General features: G+C 42.1%; 1 protein-coding gene across 1 annotated transcript; it reads left to right on the top strand.

Annotated features, from left to right (window-relative positions):
- Positions 1-15,532: 15,532 nt before the first annotated feature.
- LOC135109467 (zinc finger BED domain-containing protein 4-like) lies at positions 15,533-16,507 on the top strand. Its single transcript, XM_064020846.1, has one exon. It carries the CDS (start codon positions 15,533-15,535, stop codon positions 16,505-16,507), a length of 975 nt encoding a protein of 324 aa, XP_063876916.1.
- The last annotated feature ends 687 nt before the right edge of the window (positions 16,508-17,194 follow it).

Here is a 17,194-nt window from a genome sequence, read left to right as displayed (position 1 = left end):
CCTGTCCCTCTTTCAAACAACTTAGAACAGTGGTGGCAAGCGGTGTTGTGATATCAAAGACACGCAAAGGCTTATAAGTACATACCAAGACAAGAATATCATGCAATATCGCACGCAAGTTGCAAGGCTGATACGCCACGTGCTCTCTTAGTCTCAGGTCAGGGTTCCTCAGTCTCAGGTCAGGGTTCCTAGTGAACGGACGTGTTTAGTGAGCAGTGACCTGACGCTAATATAGCTGGCTAGTGTAGACATGGCGCCTTGTGCTGCTGAGTCGTCTGGTTGTGTTAGTTCTCCTGTTCTCGAGGCCTTTGTTGCGAAGGTCTCAGAGGTGGAGGCTGAGTTCCATCAAAGGATCTCGGAGGTGCAGGCTGAGTTTCGTGAGAGGATCCCAGACCTGCAGGATGAGTTCTGTGAGAGGATCTCAGCACCTGTGGGAGAGTCGTGCCCCACCGTCACCTTACCTAGTAAGGCGACGGAGGAGCAGTGGTCGGTTGTGTGCAGGGGAGCCAAGAGGGTGAAGGTCCTCAGGGCGCCTTGCGTGGAGACGAAGAATTCCTTCAATGTGCTGGAGGTAGTGAAGGAGAAGGAGGTGGCATGGCGGGAGGAGACAAGGAGGGGGCAGATGCAATTACCCTGCCCCAAGGTAGAGTGCTTGTGTTTGGTGATAGTCAGGTTAGGCACTTAGACAGTGCGCTCTGTGCTAGGGATAGGAAGCGTAGGGTGTGTTTGCCGGGGGCCGGGATAGGGAAGGTAGCTGATTGGCTAGACACGTGCTTGGAAAAAGATGGGAACAAGCCCATTGTTTTTCTCAGTGCAGGAGGGAATGACCTTGGTAAGGTCAGGAGTGAGGAGCTTATCGGGAGGCTTCGACAGGCTTTGGACAGGATTAGGGACAAGGGAGGGATCCCCATGGTATGTGGAGTCTTGCCGAGGAGGGGAGTTGAAGCTGAGTGGCTGTCCAGGGCTATTACTGTGAATCATAGGCTAGCAAATCATTGTAAGAGTAATGGATGGACGTTCATCGACAACTGGGACCTTTTCTATGGTAGGGAAACCTTGTACGCCTTTTCTATGGTAGGGAAACCTTGTTTTGGCCGAAACACTCGAGGTAAGTGCACTCCAGCGCTTTTTTCGTTAGTCGGGAGGGAAGAAGGGATAGTGCGGAGAAGGCGAGGGGCAAATTAGTTAAATCTAGAAAGGCAGCTAGCTCAGGGAAGGTGAGAAATAGCTTAAGTGTTTACTACATAAACCGTATAAGTATTCTGAATAAAATAGACTTGCTTAGAGGAATGGCGTGTGTAGAGAAATTTGATATCATTGCTTTAACTGAAACTTCGTTAGATATGTCAGGAAAAGTATTTAATCCAGAGGTTAAGATATATGGTTATACAATGTTTTATAAAGATAGGGAAAACAGGAAAGGAGGAGGCGTCGCGTTATACGTTAGGGACACATTACAGTGTTGTATTAACAGTAGAATTAAAACAGATAACAAAGCAGAGTCGATATGGGTAGATATTAAGGAAGGATCGCAGTCAGTAGTACTAGGGGTAGTTTACAGACCACCGACCAGTACAAAGGAAATTAACACCTCACTGTGGCAGTAATTAAATTGATCAGGCAGGTACAGTCAGGCATGTGTGGTAGGAGATTTTAATTTTATGAATATCGACTGGAGTCTGATGGTGGGTAACAAGGAAGCAGAAGAATTTCTTAAGGTAATTCAGGATAATTTTTTTAAAACAGGTAGTCGTAGAACCCACAAGGGTGAATAATATTCTAGATTTAATTCTTACTAACAGGGAGGAAGCAGTCATGCAGGTAGAGGTTGGAGGACAGCTAGGTAACAGCTAGGTAACATAGGGAAATTAAGTACAATTTAGAATGGGAAGAAACTTTTAGAAGCAAAAACACTAGTAAAATACCTGACTTTAGGAGAGCAGATTTTGAGGAATTAAAAAGGTACCTCCAAGGAGTAGACTGGCAAGGGATGCAGGGTGAGGTCAGGTCAGGGACGGAGTTCAGAGAGATAAGGCAGGATGAGAGAGGTGAGGTGAGGCGTGAGGGTGTAGGACAAGAGGAGGGAAGATGTGTCCGGAAGGGGCGGAGGAAAGAGGAAGGGGAAGATAGGTGTGAGTATGTTGGAATGTCAGGTCATGCTGAAATGAGAGAGGTGAGGTCGAGGCGAGTAGATAAGGGAGTGGAGAGGATGGTAGGGGCCGAAATGAGGGGATTAGGTGAGGTAAATGTAGATGAATTGTATAAATATTTCGTAGATAAAGTTCATACAGGTCAGTTAGCAAATATCCCGTATAGGACAATAAGATCACAAAAAAATGACCCTAAATGAATGACTACTAGGTTAAAGCATTATATAGGGCGTAAGAGAAGTATATATAAGAGATTAAGGGCAGGTGAAGAAGTTTTAAGGACACAATAGAACAGTCAGGAAGTTAACGAGGAAAGCTAAGAACAATTATTAATTAAAGGTAGCCAGCCAGGCGAAGACGGACCCCAAGGGATTTTATCAGGTATACACGACGAAGAATAAGGATACTGTAGGTCCATTAAAGGCAGCAGATGGAGAGCTGGTTAGTTCTGGGAAGGAGATTAGTAAACTTCTGAATGAGTATTTTCTAACTGTCTTTACCCAGGAAAACATGCAGGATATGCCAGATAGTGAACAGGTGTTTTGATCTTCTAAACCAAACTTCTTGTCCTATCCATTTCTACGCTATTTGTACCACCTTGCACTTTTCCACGTCTTTTCATAGACGTCCAACCCTTCAGGAGGTAAACATTTCACACAGGAAAGCCACAGAACGCTTGACTTCTGATCTTTCTAAAATTTCTGATTCGGACAGAGCAAACCTGGTATTGTTCAATGCCTCAAAAACTCAATTCCTCCATCTATCAACTCGACACAACCTTCCAGACAACTATCCCCTCTTCTTCAATGACACTCAACTGTTCCCCTCTTCTACACTGAACATCCTCGGTCTGTCCTTTACTTATAATCTGAACTGGAAACTTCACATCTCATCTCTAGCTAAAACAGTTTCTATGAAGTTAGGAGTTCTGAGACGTCTCCGCCAGTTTTTCTCACCCTCCCCAGCTGCTAACTCTGTACAAGGGCCTTATCCGTCCATGTATGGAGTATGGTTCACATGTCTGGGGGGGGGGGTTCCACTCATACTGCTCTTCGAGACAGAGTGGAATCAAAAGCTTTTGGTCTCATCAACTCCTCTCCTCTAACTGACTGTCTTCAACCTCTCTCATCGCCGCAATGTTGCATATCTAGCTATCCTGTACTAATATTTTCATGCTAACTACTCTTCTGATTTTGCTAATTGCATGCCTCCCCTCTTCCCGCGGCCTCGCTGCACAAGACTTTCTTCTTTTTCTCACCCCTGTTCTGTCCACCACTCTAACGCAAGAGTTAACCAGTATTCTTAATCATTCATCCCTTTCTCTGGTAAACTCTGGAACTCCCTGCCTGCTTCTGTATTTCCATTTTCCTATGACCTGAATTCCTTCAAGAGGGAGGTTTTAAGACACTTATCCTTCAATTTTTGACTACCGCTTTTGACCCTTTTTATGGGACTGGCATTTCAGTGGCCATTTTTTTTTATCGGATTTTTGTTGCCCTTGGTCAGTGTTCCTCCTACATAAAAAAAAAAAAAAAAAAATGAGAATGAGAAGCTGACAGATATTTCCATAACTAGGGAGATAGTGGAACAAGAGATAGGCTAAAAAATATATCCCAGAATACTTAAGGAATACAAAGAGATTATTAGTGAGCCGTTAGTTTCTGTTTTTAGGAAATCATTGGAGTCGGGTGAGGTACCAGTAATGCAGGCTAATGTAGTACCCATCTTTAAGAAAGGAGATAAAACTTCAGCGTTTAACTATAGACCTGTCAGCTTAACTTCAGTTGTAGGTAAAATATTAGAGTCAATAATAGCGAGGAACATTAGGGAACATTTAGACAATCATAACTTGATAAATAAGTCACAGCATGGCTTCACGAAGGGGAAGTCTAGCCTGATAAACTTGTTAAGGTTTTACAGGAAAGTGTACGAGGCAGTAGATAATGGTGATAGTTATTATATCTTATATCTAGACTTTGGTAAAGCATTTGACAAGGTACCCCATCAAAGGCTCCTAAAAAAGGTTAGGGCACACGGGATAAATGGGAAGGTGTTAGGCTGGATAGGGTCATGGCTTAGTGACAGGGGACAAAGAGTTGTAATAAACGGCTCAAAATCTGAGTGGGGTCATGTAATTAGTGGGGTGCCACAGGGATCAGTATCAGGACATTGTTATTTCTAATATATATCAATGACTTGGATAATGGAATTAGTAGTGATGTTAGTAAATTTACGGATGTCACAAAGATAGGTAGATTAATTAGGTCAGAATCGGATGCCATCGCCTTGCAGGCAGATTTAGATAGAATGAATGAATGGACGGATAGATGGCAAATGCAATTTAATATCAATAAATACAAAGTACTTAACGTAGATAGAGGAAACCCACAGAATAGGTACACATTAAACAACCAAACTCTGGTAGGTACAGGGTATGAGAAAGATTTAGGAGTTATAGTTAGCTCTGTTTCTCTAGGGAAACAATGCATAGAAGCCAGAAACAGGTCAAATAGGGTACTAGGATTAATTTTTAGGAGTGTTAAAAGTAGAAGGCCCGAAGTAATATTAAAGTTATACTTGGCGCTGGTCAGACCTCATCTAGACTACGCTGTGCAGTTCTGGTCCCCACATTACAGGAAAGATATAGGTCTATTAGAATCAGTACAGAGGAGAATGACTAAAAGGATACTGGGGATGAGGAGTATTCCTTACGAGGCGAGATTGAAGTTGTTAGATTTACATTCTTTAGAAAGACGTAGGTTAAGAGGGGACCTGATAGAAGTCTTTAAGTGATATAAGGGTTATAACAAGGGGGATGCAGGCAAAATTCTTAGGATCAGCAACCAGGGTAGAACAAGAAATAATGGGTTCAAGCTTGAAAAATTTAGGTTTAGGAAGGAGATAGGAAAAAATTGGTTCTCAAATAGAGTGGTAGATGAGTGGAACGGACTCAGTAATCATGTTGATAGTGCTAGGACACTAGAGAGCTTTAAGAGAAGATTAGACAAGTTTATGGATGGGGATAATAGATGGAAATAGGTAGGTATATTTCATACAGGGACTGCCACGTGTAAGCCTGGTCGCTTATTGGAGCTTCCCTTATTTCTTATGTTCTCTCTCTCTCTCTCTCCCTCCTGGCCGCTCCCACGAGACTCATCCCTGTGGCCTCACCCTGCTCCTCGCCGCACCTCAGCCGCCACACCTTGCCACCGCGCTGGTCGTCGTTCCTGCTTCCCTCCCGAGGAGTGTGTGTCCCTAGGCTGCCCCCTCCGGTCCACCCCTGTGCTCACGGACTTGGCTCCTTCCCCCCAGCCAATCCCTACTCACCACCCTCTACAGTCTACACCAATCCTCACGGCCAGGCCTCATCGCTTCTCTCTGCCGGACCCGTCTAAGGTCATATCCTCGCGTCTGCCAGCTGTGCTCCCACAGTCATCCGCTGTCGCTTCCTCACCAACATTTAAGTATCAAATCCGATCCAGATTATTCTTGTCTTTTCACTTTTCCTTCTTCTGTTCTTAAATGGTGCCTATCTGTCTATTTATCAAATTTTTCTGTTTGTATGTCTGCCTATCCTGTCTATCTGCCGTCTGTCTCTCTGTCTGTCTGTCTATCAGTGTTTATATCATTCTCTTCTCTTTCATTATTATTGTTGTTGGCTGTGTTATTATTTGTGTATTATTTTGTGTTATATTGTGTGCTGTGTTATCATATGTGTTTTTATATTTCTGTGTCTGTTGTTCCTTAATTATCTGTACACTTCACGTCGCTCATGGAAACACGCTCACAGTCTACACTTTCTCCCTCATTACCTGCCACAGTGTCTACTGAAACCACCGCTACATCTCACATCACCTTCATACACGAATCTCATCACTTTCTTAATTTTTCTGGTACTGGCACAGACACTGTTCATCAGTTTATTAAAAAAATTGAGGAAGAATGTACTCGATGATAAGGAAAAAAATCTCCATTTTTAAAATCACGCATCTGTCATCGCATCTGTCGAGTCTCGCTGGCCTGTTGGTGAAGTCAGACAGATTTCCTTCTCTCGCCACCTATGATGACTTTACCACTCATCTCAGAAATAATTTCCAGAGTCATTCCAAACTCTGAGCCATCCATCCTCTTTTCAAACTCTCCAAATCTATCTCATAGCACGTCCGCCCATACGTTGATCCTTACCAGGCAGAAAATATTGCTTCCTCTCTGAGCTCAGAATTGATAATTCAGTTCCAAGACTCAAATTGGTTTACAAATGACTCACTGTCATCAAGATGGGTTGAAAAGGCTCATAGCTTATATCTTGTTCATCTCCTTCCTTGATGCTCCCAATTTCCAGGTTGCAAGTGACATCGAATTTCAGAAATCAAACTACATATATGATGTCTGCGAAGTAATTTTTGATAAGCGTCCCCTTCCCACCTCTGAACCTGTTCAGGCTCTCGCTGCTTCCTCACCTGACTCACTCAATTCTCATCACCCACCTTCCCGTTCTTCTTCTCCTTCTCCTGGACGTTATATTAGACGTACATCCCCTTCATCTCGTTATCAGTACACTCAATCGAAATGAGGATCAAGAAATGTCACCTGCAACCGTTGCAAGCTGCCAGGTCATGTTCTTGCATAGTGTAGAGTTGTTCTCGATAGTTCAGGAAGACACTCATTCAATCCTGAAGCATTCTGTTCCTTACACAAAAGAGTAGGTCACTTCTTACAAAACTGCAGGTATTATCACTCAGTCACAGGCTCCACAAACATCGTCGGAAAACTCTTCGCGCCTTTCTCTGACCAATCCACCATATCGCCTATCCTTAAGTCTTCTCTTTACTATGTAGCTAAACATCGTACAAAACACAAGGTATGCTTCACACATCCTCCTAACTCAGCACTTGCTTCAATTAACATTAGATATGCTGGATTATTCGATGTTATTATCAAAGATGTTACGTGTCACTCTATCACACAAAGCCTTCTTTAACACGGGTACTGCAGTTAACCTTATCAAAATGGATGTATTTCAGTAACTATCTTCCTCTTCTCGGGATCACATCACTACATTACCTCCTGATGTCAATCTCAGTGGTATATCTGGGAAAACTATCTTACCTCACGGGAAAGTACTCTTATCACTGTCTTTATCACCCCAGAAACCAGACATATGTGATTATTTTTATATTGTATCTGATGTATCTTTCAAAGCTGATCTTCTCATAGGCTTCAACACCATGTGCAAATATGACATCAGTCTTTTCTCTGCCATCAATGAAATCGCTCAAAAGGGATACTTATATTCCTACTGTTCTTCCCTCTGATACTTCCTCTCTTGCTGGTGTAGTGACATTTGTTTGCTGCAACTCTTCCTTCTACTAGCGATCAGATGTTAAGTACACGGGATTCTTGTGTTATATCATCTAATTTGCCTGTCTCACAACGTCATTCTCAATCGCCTTCCCAGTCAGACCGTGGTTTAACTCCTTGTAAACACATTTTGCTATCAGATCCGGTAACGCTATCTGAATGTGCTTTGTATGTTGTAAACACTAAGGTTAAGTCTGCTGTATCAGGCACTGATATCCTCTGTTATGTACAACAATCTCCATGCAAAGGTGTTGAGTTAGAATCCGTTCTTATCACTATCTATGAAAATAAATTCTGCAAAATCGGGCAGAAAAATATCACATCTATGCCTGTCAAGCTCAAAGCAGGTGTTCTACTCGGAGAAGCCTTCTCTTACTCTGAGAAGGTTGTAATCTTGGATGATTTACCTTCTTCTTCTATCAATAATATATCTGCATCTGACAGCCATGACATATCTTCTCTTCCACCTATCATATATGATCTCATATCTGTACTTGATTTCCCAGAATCTCAACATGAATTACTCGCTCTCCTAGATTCTTTCAGGAATGTCTCGCTTCCTTGGTGAACCTCTGGGCCACACTGACGTCATCACTCACGCTATTCATCTGACGCCTGGGTCCAGACCATCTTACACCCCCAGCTATAGGGTGCCACGCAGTCGTCGTGTTCTGCTTGACGAAGCAGTGTGAGGTATGTTACTTCATGATGTAGTAGAACCTTCCTGTTCACCTCATAACGCTCCCTTGTTACTCGTTTTAAAGAAACAATGCGATTGGCGTGTCGTTGTCGACTTCAGAAAACTTAACGCATCTACAATTTCTGACCGTTATCCAATGCCGAGGTTGGGTGGGCATCTGCTTCACTCTCGAAGACTCAAATGCGGTATTTTCTACCCTAGACTTATACTTAGGATTCTTCCAAGTTGAAATAGGGGAAATTTCACGGCCATATACTGTTTTCACTACCTCCTCTGGCCAATTTATGTTCAAACACATAGCCCAAGGTCTACGTAACTTGCCTCTAACGTTTCAGAGATTGATGAATTTTGTTCTCTCAGGTCTTATCGGTAAAAGTGTGTTCTGCTTCCTTGATGACGTTATCATTGCATCAGTCTTTACACGATCTTTTTCACACGCTGTCTCTCGTTTTGTCACGCTTTCAAGCTGCTGGCTTAAAGATCAAACTCACCAAATGTTCGTTTCTCAAACAGTAAGTCAATTTGCTAGATCACAAAATCGACAGAGATGGTATTCACACTTTAAATGATAAGGTAAATGCTATGAAAAATTTCTGTTCCTACTAATATTGATCATATCAGGCAATTCATCGGTCTTGCTGGATTTTATCGCGAGTTCTTAAAAAAAGAAAAAAAAAAATCAGCCTTATTGCTCAACCTCTCACTCATTTGCTCAAGAAAAATGCTGCATTCATCTGGTCTGAAAAGGAACAAGATGCCTTTGATCTTCCCAAAACTGTCTTACGTCCTTTCTTACTTTTCCAAGTTTCGAGAAAGATTTCATCTTATACACTGATGCTTCTGGCTTTGGAATCGGTGCTGTTCTCATGCAAAAAAAATCACTCGGTAAACATCACGTATTATCATATGCTAGCAGACTTCTCAACAAGGCAGAACAAAATTTTGTCACAAAGTGTGAAAGTCTCGCTGTGATCTGGGCGTTACGTCATTTCCGTGAATTTATCTAAGGCTATAAGATTCATGTCCACACTGATCATTATGCTGTCACAGAGACCTTCAAAGGCAACAACTTCACAGGTCAATTTCATCGTTGGTATCTCACGATTCAAGAATTTAATCCAAGATTTTCATATTTTCCTGGTAAGGCAAACTCAGTGGCATACGCACTATCATGCAATGTTGCTACTTTATCTGTCATGACAGAAAATTCTGCCATGCCAACCATGGATAAAATAAGGAAACATCAATGTTCAAATGCCTTCTGTTCTAGTGTTGCTTATTACCTCAAATTTGTGATGAGACAAATCTTCCTAAGTTGCAAGTGAGTACTGATACGTTTTTCATTTAAGACGATCTCTTATATAAGTCGAGTGATATCTCTACTGATGATTCTAGTGAGCGTTTATCTCAGCTCGTGATACCTAAGTCGTTAGTGAGTATCATACTTCAGCATGTTCAAGACTCACCCCACGCAGGATATCCAGGTCGGGACAGATGCCTAGCGCAGGCAAAACGATCATATTTCTGGCCGACTATGAGAAAAGATATCTTTTAAAACTGTGCGCTCTGTCCTCAGTGTGCTTCACACCGTCCATCACTCGCTCACTACACATATAGGATCCATTGTTCTTTGAGCCACACTGTGTAATCGAATCTCTCCATGGCCCCAAAGTAAAAATTCTAGATATCAAAACCCTATGAGAACAGATCGTCCGTGTCGATCATTTGAAGCGTACGAACAAGAGATTCGATGATGAGTATGCACATCAGGTATTATTAAGTTCTGATTTAACAGATCCTTCATGTGATTTAAGCTTAACCACGCACACACACACACACACACACACACACACACACACACACACACACACACACATCTTACAGACTGTAACTTTGTTCCCATTCTAAGGTTTAATCATCCAATTTCAATATCATGTATATATGTGTATATATGTATATACGTATATATGTGTATATATTCTCTTTACTTATATGTGTTGTATATGTATTATATTATCTTATCATGTCTGTATGTTATTATTAAGGTTCTTGTTCCGTATTGTCTCTCTGATGTCATGTATCATCTGTCGATTGTTCCCATCCTACTGCCTAATTGCTATATTCAAATGCAAGGGCCCATTTTTCGTGGAGGAAGGCATCTGTATCAGTCTCAGCAATTACTATTATTATAAATATATATATTCACTATTTCATATATTCATCCCATGTGTACCATGGCCAGCCAGACCTTTCTCCGCCTCTCAAGGGATTTTCACACCCACTTCCAGTCCTTAAGGATAACAGCAAACATGTGTTTGTCTTCCTTCCTGGTCATTTCTCCTCCTTCTCTGACTCAAGGAAATTTCACACCCACTTCCACTCCTCAGGGATAACACCTTCGTTCATCCTCCTTCTCTGTCTCAAGGGAATTTCATACCGACTTCCACTCTTCAGGGATAACATCTGCTATCCACTTCGTTCAGATAAATATAGCCCACATGGTAGCGAGGTCTCAGTTGATTTGAGAGTCAGAGTTCAGTCCCAGTCATTCACCCAGTCACGAGCAGCCATTCTTGGTCTCACATTTAGTTCCACTCAGTCACAGTCAGTCTTCAAAGACGCTGCTCAGTCATCAATCATATCACTTCAGAGAGAGAGAGAGAGAGAGAGAGAGGACAATCAATCGTCACGTTACAATTTTGTCTCGAATCCGATGTGTACAATCAATCATCTTTTAAATCAAGAAGAACTTTCATCATCGTATATATATATATATATATATATATATATATATATATATATATATATATATATATATATATATATATATATATATATATATATATATATATATAAGCTGTATTTCTTTTATGAAAGGGGAAAAATAAAATAAAGTATGTCTAGCGTAGAGGATGTGTTTCTTTTTATGAAAGGGGAAAAAAAACTGAATAGAGTATGTTTAACGTAGAGGATGTTTCTTTTTTAGGAAAGGGGCAAAAATAGGGTATGCTCAACATAGAGAATGTTTTTTTTTTTTTTAAGAAAGGGGAAAATTGAAATAGAGTATGTTCAATGTAGAGACTGTGTTTCTTTTTATGAAAAAGGAAAAATAAGTCCTACATCTGTGAAGGCAACGAGAGTAAGCTATTAGTAAATAAAACAAAATAAAATTCAAACTGAACTAACCCAATAATAATTTCATATGTATATTTTGATGTTTAGGGAGTTTTGTAAACAATTTACGTTCATAATAATACTTAACTGCATGAGTAGGCTATTGATTTTTAGCATGCACAAATTATATATTTTTTTTTTCTAATTTGATAATAAATTGAGTTATGCAAAACTTGAAACTAATCTGATTCTATGTAGATTGTTGGCTGCAATGTCAAGCTTCATCTGGAGCCTTTCCAAGATTAATGAATTCTCCGAGCCGTCAGCACAATGTGTGGTTTGTAATAAAAGAATAAGAAGAGGCAGTGGGGAGCGTAAATCATTCAGCACGACACCTTTGCACAACCACGCCAAGGTTTTGCATAATGGAGAATACCAGGATGGAGGAGGCAGTAGATCTGGAGGAAACGATGATTACTCCCAGTGAGGTCTAAAGCACTGTTCAGGGGGTGCTGTGAACTTATCATTAAACCCAGCTGTGACCTCACTGAACGTTTCCCTTTGTGTCTCACAACACAAGGGGGCAGTCACAGTCTGCCTTCTAAAGACAACTCTCTTCCTCCACACAAAACTACAAGCACCTAATAACACACACACCCTTCACTCAAAAATTTTAAAATCACCATGGCGACTCCTACACCAGCCTCGGAGTCCCCATCTGGGGAGGGGACCATAAATTCCCCAGGTCGGACTGCCTTTCTGTCGACGACCCTAAGTGTCTTTGACACCCCCCTCAACTTTTTCTTCATTAACTTCTGCAACATTCACGGTCAAAGATCTAATTTTCAATCTGTAGAACACCACCTCTCCTCTTCTAAACCTTACCTTCTTTTCCTCACTGAAATTCAGGTGTCTCAGGCAACTGACAGTAGCCCCTTTTCTGTTCCCTCCTACTTTCTCTATCCTCATTTTCGATCCAAAGCTGGATGCTGCGTTTATGTGCATAATGACTTAACCTGCTCTCGTGCCCACGCTCTTGAATCTTCCGAGTTTTCCACCATCTGGCTACGACTACAGAGTCACTCTCATACTAAATTTATCTGTGCTGTATACCTCTCACCTAACTCCTCTGACTATAAGAAATTCTTTGACTACTTAACTTCCAAAGTGGAGCACATTCTGACCCTCTTCCCTTTTACAGAGATCTCCATTCTTGGAGACTTCAATGTTCACCACCAGCTTTGGCTTTCCTCTCCCTTCACTGACCATCCTGGTGAACTAGCCTACAACTTTGCTATCCTCCATGACCTAGAGCAATTGGTGCAACACCCTACTCGTATTCCTGACCGTCTTGGAGATACGCCCAACATTCTTGACCTTTTCCTGACCTCTAATCCTTCTGCTTATGCTGTCACCCTTTCTTCTCCGTTGGGCATCCCCGATCACAATCTCATATCTTTATCTTGTCCTATCTCTCCAATCCCTCCTCAGGATCCCCCTAAGCGAAGGTGCCTCTGGCGTTTTGCCTCTGAGGGACGTAAAATACCTAATAATAAAGGAGGCAAAATAAATAATAAGGAGGCAAAATACCTGAGGAGGTATTTTGCTGATTTTCCTTGGAATGACTACTGCTTCTGTGTTAGAGACCCGTCTTTGTGTGCTGAGCGCATAACAGAGGTGATAGTGTCTGGCATGGAGGCGTACATTCCTCACTCTTTTTCTCGTTCTAAACCTTCTAAACCTTGGTTTAACACAGCTGGTTCTCGTGCTATACATAATAGAGAGGTGGCCCACAAAAGGTACTTAAGCCTTCCATCACCAGAATCTCATGCACTTTATATTTCTGCCCGGAACCATGCCAAGTCTGTTCTCCAACTAGCCAAAAACTCCTTTATTAACAGAAAACGTCAAAACCTTTTTAAGATCTAACTCCCCTCGTGATTTCTGGCATCTAGCCAAAAATATCTCCAATAACTTTACTTCTTCTTCCTTCCTTCCTCTATTTCAACCAAATGGCACCACTGCTATCACATCTATTTCTAAAGCTGAACTCTTCGCTCAAACCTTTGGTAAAAACTCTACCTTGAACGATTCTGGGCTTGTTCCTCCCTCTCCTCCACCCTCTGACTACTTCATGCCACATATTAAAATTCTTCGCAATGATGTTTTCCATGCCCTCGCTGGCCTAAACCCTCGGAAGGCTTATGGACCTGATGGGGTCCCTCCTATTGTTCTCCGAAACTGTGCCTCCGTGCTTGCACCTTGCCTAGTCAAACTCTTTCAGTTCTGTCTGTCAACATCTACCTTTCCTTCTTGCTGGAAGTTTGCCTACATTCAACCTGTTCCTAAAAAGGGTGACCGTTCTAATCCCTTGGACGATTCTACCTTGGACGATTCTGGGCTTGTTCCTCCCTCTCCTCCAGCCTCTGACTACTTCATGCCACGTATTAAAAATTCTTCGCAATGATGTTTTCCATGCCCTCGCTGGCCTAAACCCTCGGAAGGCTTATGTACCTGATGGGGTCCCTCCTATTGTTCTCCGAAACTGTGCCTCCGTGCCTCTCCGAAACTGTGCCTCAAACTACCGTCCTATTGCTTTAATTTCCTGCCTATCTAAAGTTTTTGAATCTATCCTCAACAGGAAGATTCTTAAACATCTATCACTTCACAACCTTCTATCTGATCGCCAGTATGGGTTCCGTCAAGGCCACTCTACTGGTGATCTTCTGGCTTTCCTTACTGAGTCTTGGTCATCCTCTTTTAGAGATTTTGGTGAAACTTTTGCTGTTGCCTTGGACATATCAAAAGCTTTTGATAGAGTCTGGCACAAAGCTTTGATTTCCAAACTACCCTCCTACGGTTTCTATCCTTCTCTCTGTAACTTCATCTCAAGTTTCCTTTCTGACCGTTCTATTGCTGCTGTGGTAGACGGTCACTATTCTTCTCCTAAATCTATTAACAGTGGTGTTCCTCAGGGTTCTGTCCTGTCACCCATTCTCTTCTTATTATTCATTAATGATCTTCTAAACCAAACTTCTTGTCCTATCCACTCCTACGCTGATGATACCACCCTGCACTTTTCCACATCTTTTCATATACGTCCAACCCTTCAGGAGGTAAACATATCACGCAGGGAAGCCACAGAACGCTTGACTTCTGATCTTTCTAAAATTTCTGATTGGGGCAGAGGAAACCTGGTATTGTTCAAAGCCTCAAAAACTCAATTCCTCCATCTATCAACTTGACACAACCTTCCAGACAACTATCCCCTCTTCTTCAATGACACTCAACTGTTCCCCTCTTCTACACTGAACATCCTCGGTCTGTCCTTTACTTATAATCTGAACTGGAAACTTTACATCTCATCTCTAGCTAAAACAGTTTCTATGAAGTTAGGAGTTCTGAGACGTCTCCGCCAGTTTTTCTCAGCCCCCTAGCTGCTAACTCTGTACAAGGGCCTTATCCGTCCATGTATGGAGTATGCTTCACGTGTCTGGGAGGGTTCCACTCATACTGCTCTTCTAGATAGGGTGGAATCAAAAGCTTTTCGTCTCATCAACTCCTCTCCTCTAACTGACTGTCTTCAGCCTCTCTCTCACCGCCGCAATGTTGCATATCTAGCTGTCTTCTACCGCTATTTTTATGCTAACTGCTCTTCTGATCTTGCTAACTGCACGCCTCCTCTCCTCCCGCGGCCTCGCTGCACAAGACTTTCCTCTTTCTCTCACTCCTATTCTTTCCACCTCTCTAACGCAAGAGTTAACCAGTATTCTCAATCATTCATCCCTTTCTCTGGTAAACTTTGGAACTCCCTGCCTGCTTCTGTATTTCCACTTTCCTATGACTTGAATTCCTTCAAGAGGGAGGTTTCAAGACATTTACTCATCAATTTTTGACCACTGCTTTGACCCTTAATGGGACTGCCATTTCAGTGGGCATATTTTTTATTGGATTTTTGTTGACCTTAGCCAGTGTCCTACATAAAAAAAAAAAAAGAAAGGACTGCTACAAAAAAAAAACCACAGAAGCCTCTGAAGGATATGATGTATCCAAGAAAGGCCTGGTAATGGAAAACAAAAAAAAAAAACCCAGTTGTCATTACAGGAAACGTTTGACGAAATGATTTTGTGAGACATAAATGATGCTAGGTCTAAAGAAGTTCACAAAAATTCTTCTCATGATGGCATTGGATAACCAGCCTTTTAGCATGGCTGAAGATGATAGCTTTATTGGTCTTATAGCTTATTTAAAGCCACATTATGTCATACCTAGCCGAAGATTCTTCACTGAGAACGTTCTGCCAGACCTCTATGAAGAACTACGAAAGAATATTGCAGCTAAGGTGGCAAAAGTTGACCATGTTAGCTTCACATCTGATATCTGGACATGTCCATCATCTCATGAAACGTTCCTGTCTCTCTCTGCTCACTGGATCACTGTGGAATATGTAAGGAAGAATGCAGTCTTCCATGCGTCCCACTTTTCCAAATCGCATACAGGTGTGAACATCGCTGACAAGCTCATGAACATGTGGGAGGCTTGGAATCTAGATGCTCAAAGAAGACGTGTACTCGTTAGAGATGGTGCAACGAATATGTTGCTTGGAAGCAATCTGTCTGAAATCGAGTCTATTCACTGCTCAATACACATCATCCAATTCATCATAAACGATGCCATTCTCTCTCACAAGAAAGATGTGTTGGTGAAAAGCCGTAGATTGGCTACACACTTCAACCATTCTGCTAAAGCCTGCAGTGAATTCAAAGCCATCCAGTCGCAGACTGAAAGTGAAATGGGAAAGGCACCACTAATACTACTGCAAGATGTTCCGACTCGTTGGAACAGTGCATACCTTATGCTGAGGCGGATGGAAGAACTGAAGAGGCCTTTGCAGCTTTACCTCTCTGACCATGATGAGCTGCCAAATTTCTCTTCCAGTGAGTGGCAAATTATAGAACAAGTTGTCACCAACCTTCAGCCCTTCTCCCAGCTTACTATTGAAATGAGTGCCGAATCATGCCCTCTCTCCACCGTTATCCCAAGTGTAAGCACCCTGGCAAGATTCTTTGAAAAGACCGCTGACAAAGAAGGCATCAAAATAACCAAGCAGAGACTCCTGTCTGCACTCCGTACTAGGTTATTCTGTGCTTCTAGACTAGAAGTTCTGCTATTGATATCATGAGGTCTCGGTCATATGTTCTACCAACAGTGCTTGACCCACGCTTCAAAGTACAACTCCTGAATGACGAGGCACATAGGAAGACTTTGCTCCTTGATGAGCTGTTTCAGCACCACAGCCTTCATACTACGACTGTGGAGACGGTGGAGAAAGCTCGCCACTTGGTTTTCCCATTAACGAAGTACTTGGAAGTAAAAGCGAGGATGACTTCATGGCCTGCTTCCAGGAAGTTACTAGCTCATACGAGGAGGTGAATATTCCAATGACTATCCCCCAGAAAGATATCGCAGCTGAGTCAGCCAATGAAGTCGAGCTCTGCCGCCGCACTCCACTGCTGGAAAGAAGCATATGTCCTTTGCATTACTGGAAACAGGAGGAAAAGTTCCCACTGCTGAAACAGCTAGCTGTAAAATTCCTTTGCACACCTGCATCATCAGTGTACTCTGAGCGTCTCTTCTCGGAATACGGCAGCATTTTTGAGGAAAAGCGCACAAGACTGTTATCTAAAAGAGGAGAGATTCTCCCCTTTCTCCACCACAATGGTAGAAAATTTTCCTGATTAGTGCTGATTGAATTTTGTGTAACATAGTCCCATAGATCACCCATTCTGTCTGTCACTGAATAAAGGATTGTTCTGTCACAAATATATTTCTCTTTAGCTTAAATATTAATCAAATGTTATCTTTGTCT

Source organism: Scylla paramamosain, chromosome 19 (assembly GCF_035594125.1).
Source record: "Scylla paramamosain isolate STU-SP2022 chromosome 19, ASM3559412v1, whole genome shotgun sequence".
Classification (NCBI taxonomy): domain Eukaryota; kingdom Metazoa; phylum Arthropoda; class Malacostraca; order Decapoda; family Portunidae; genus Scylla; species Scylla paramamosain.
Note: the sequence above shows the minus strand (reverse complement) of the source record. Positions and strands in the feature narration are given on the sequence as shown.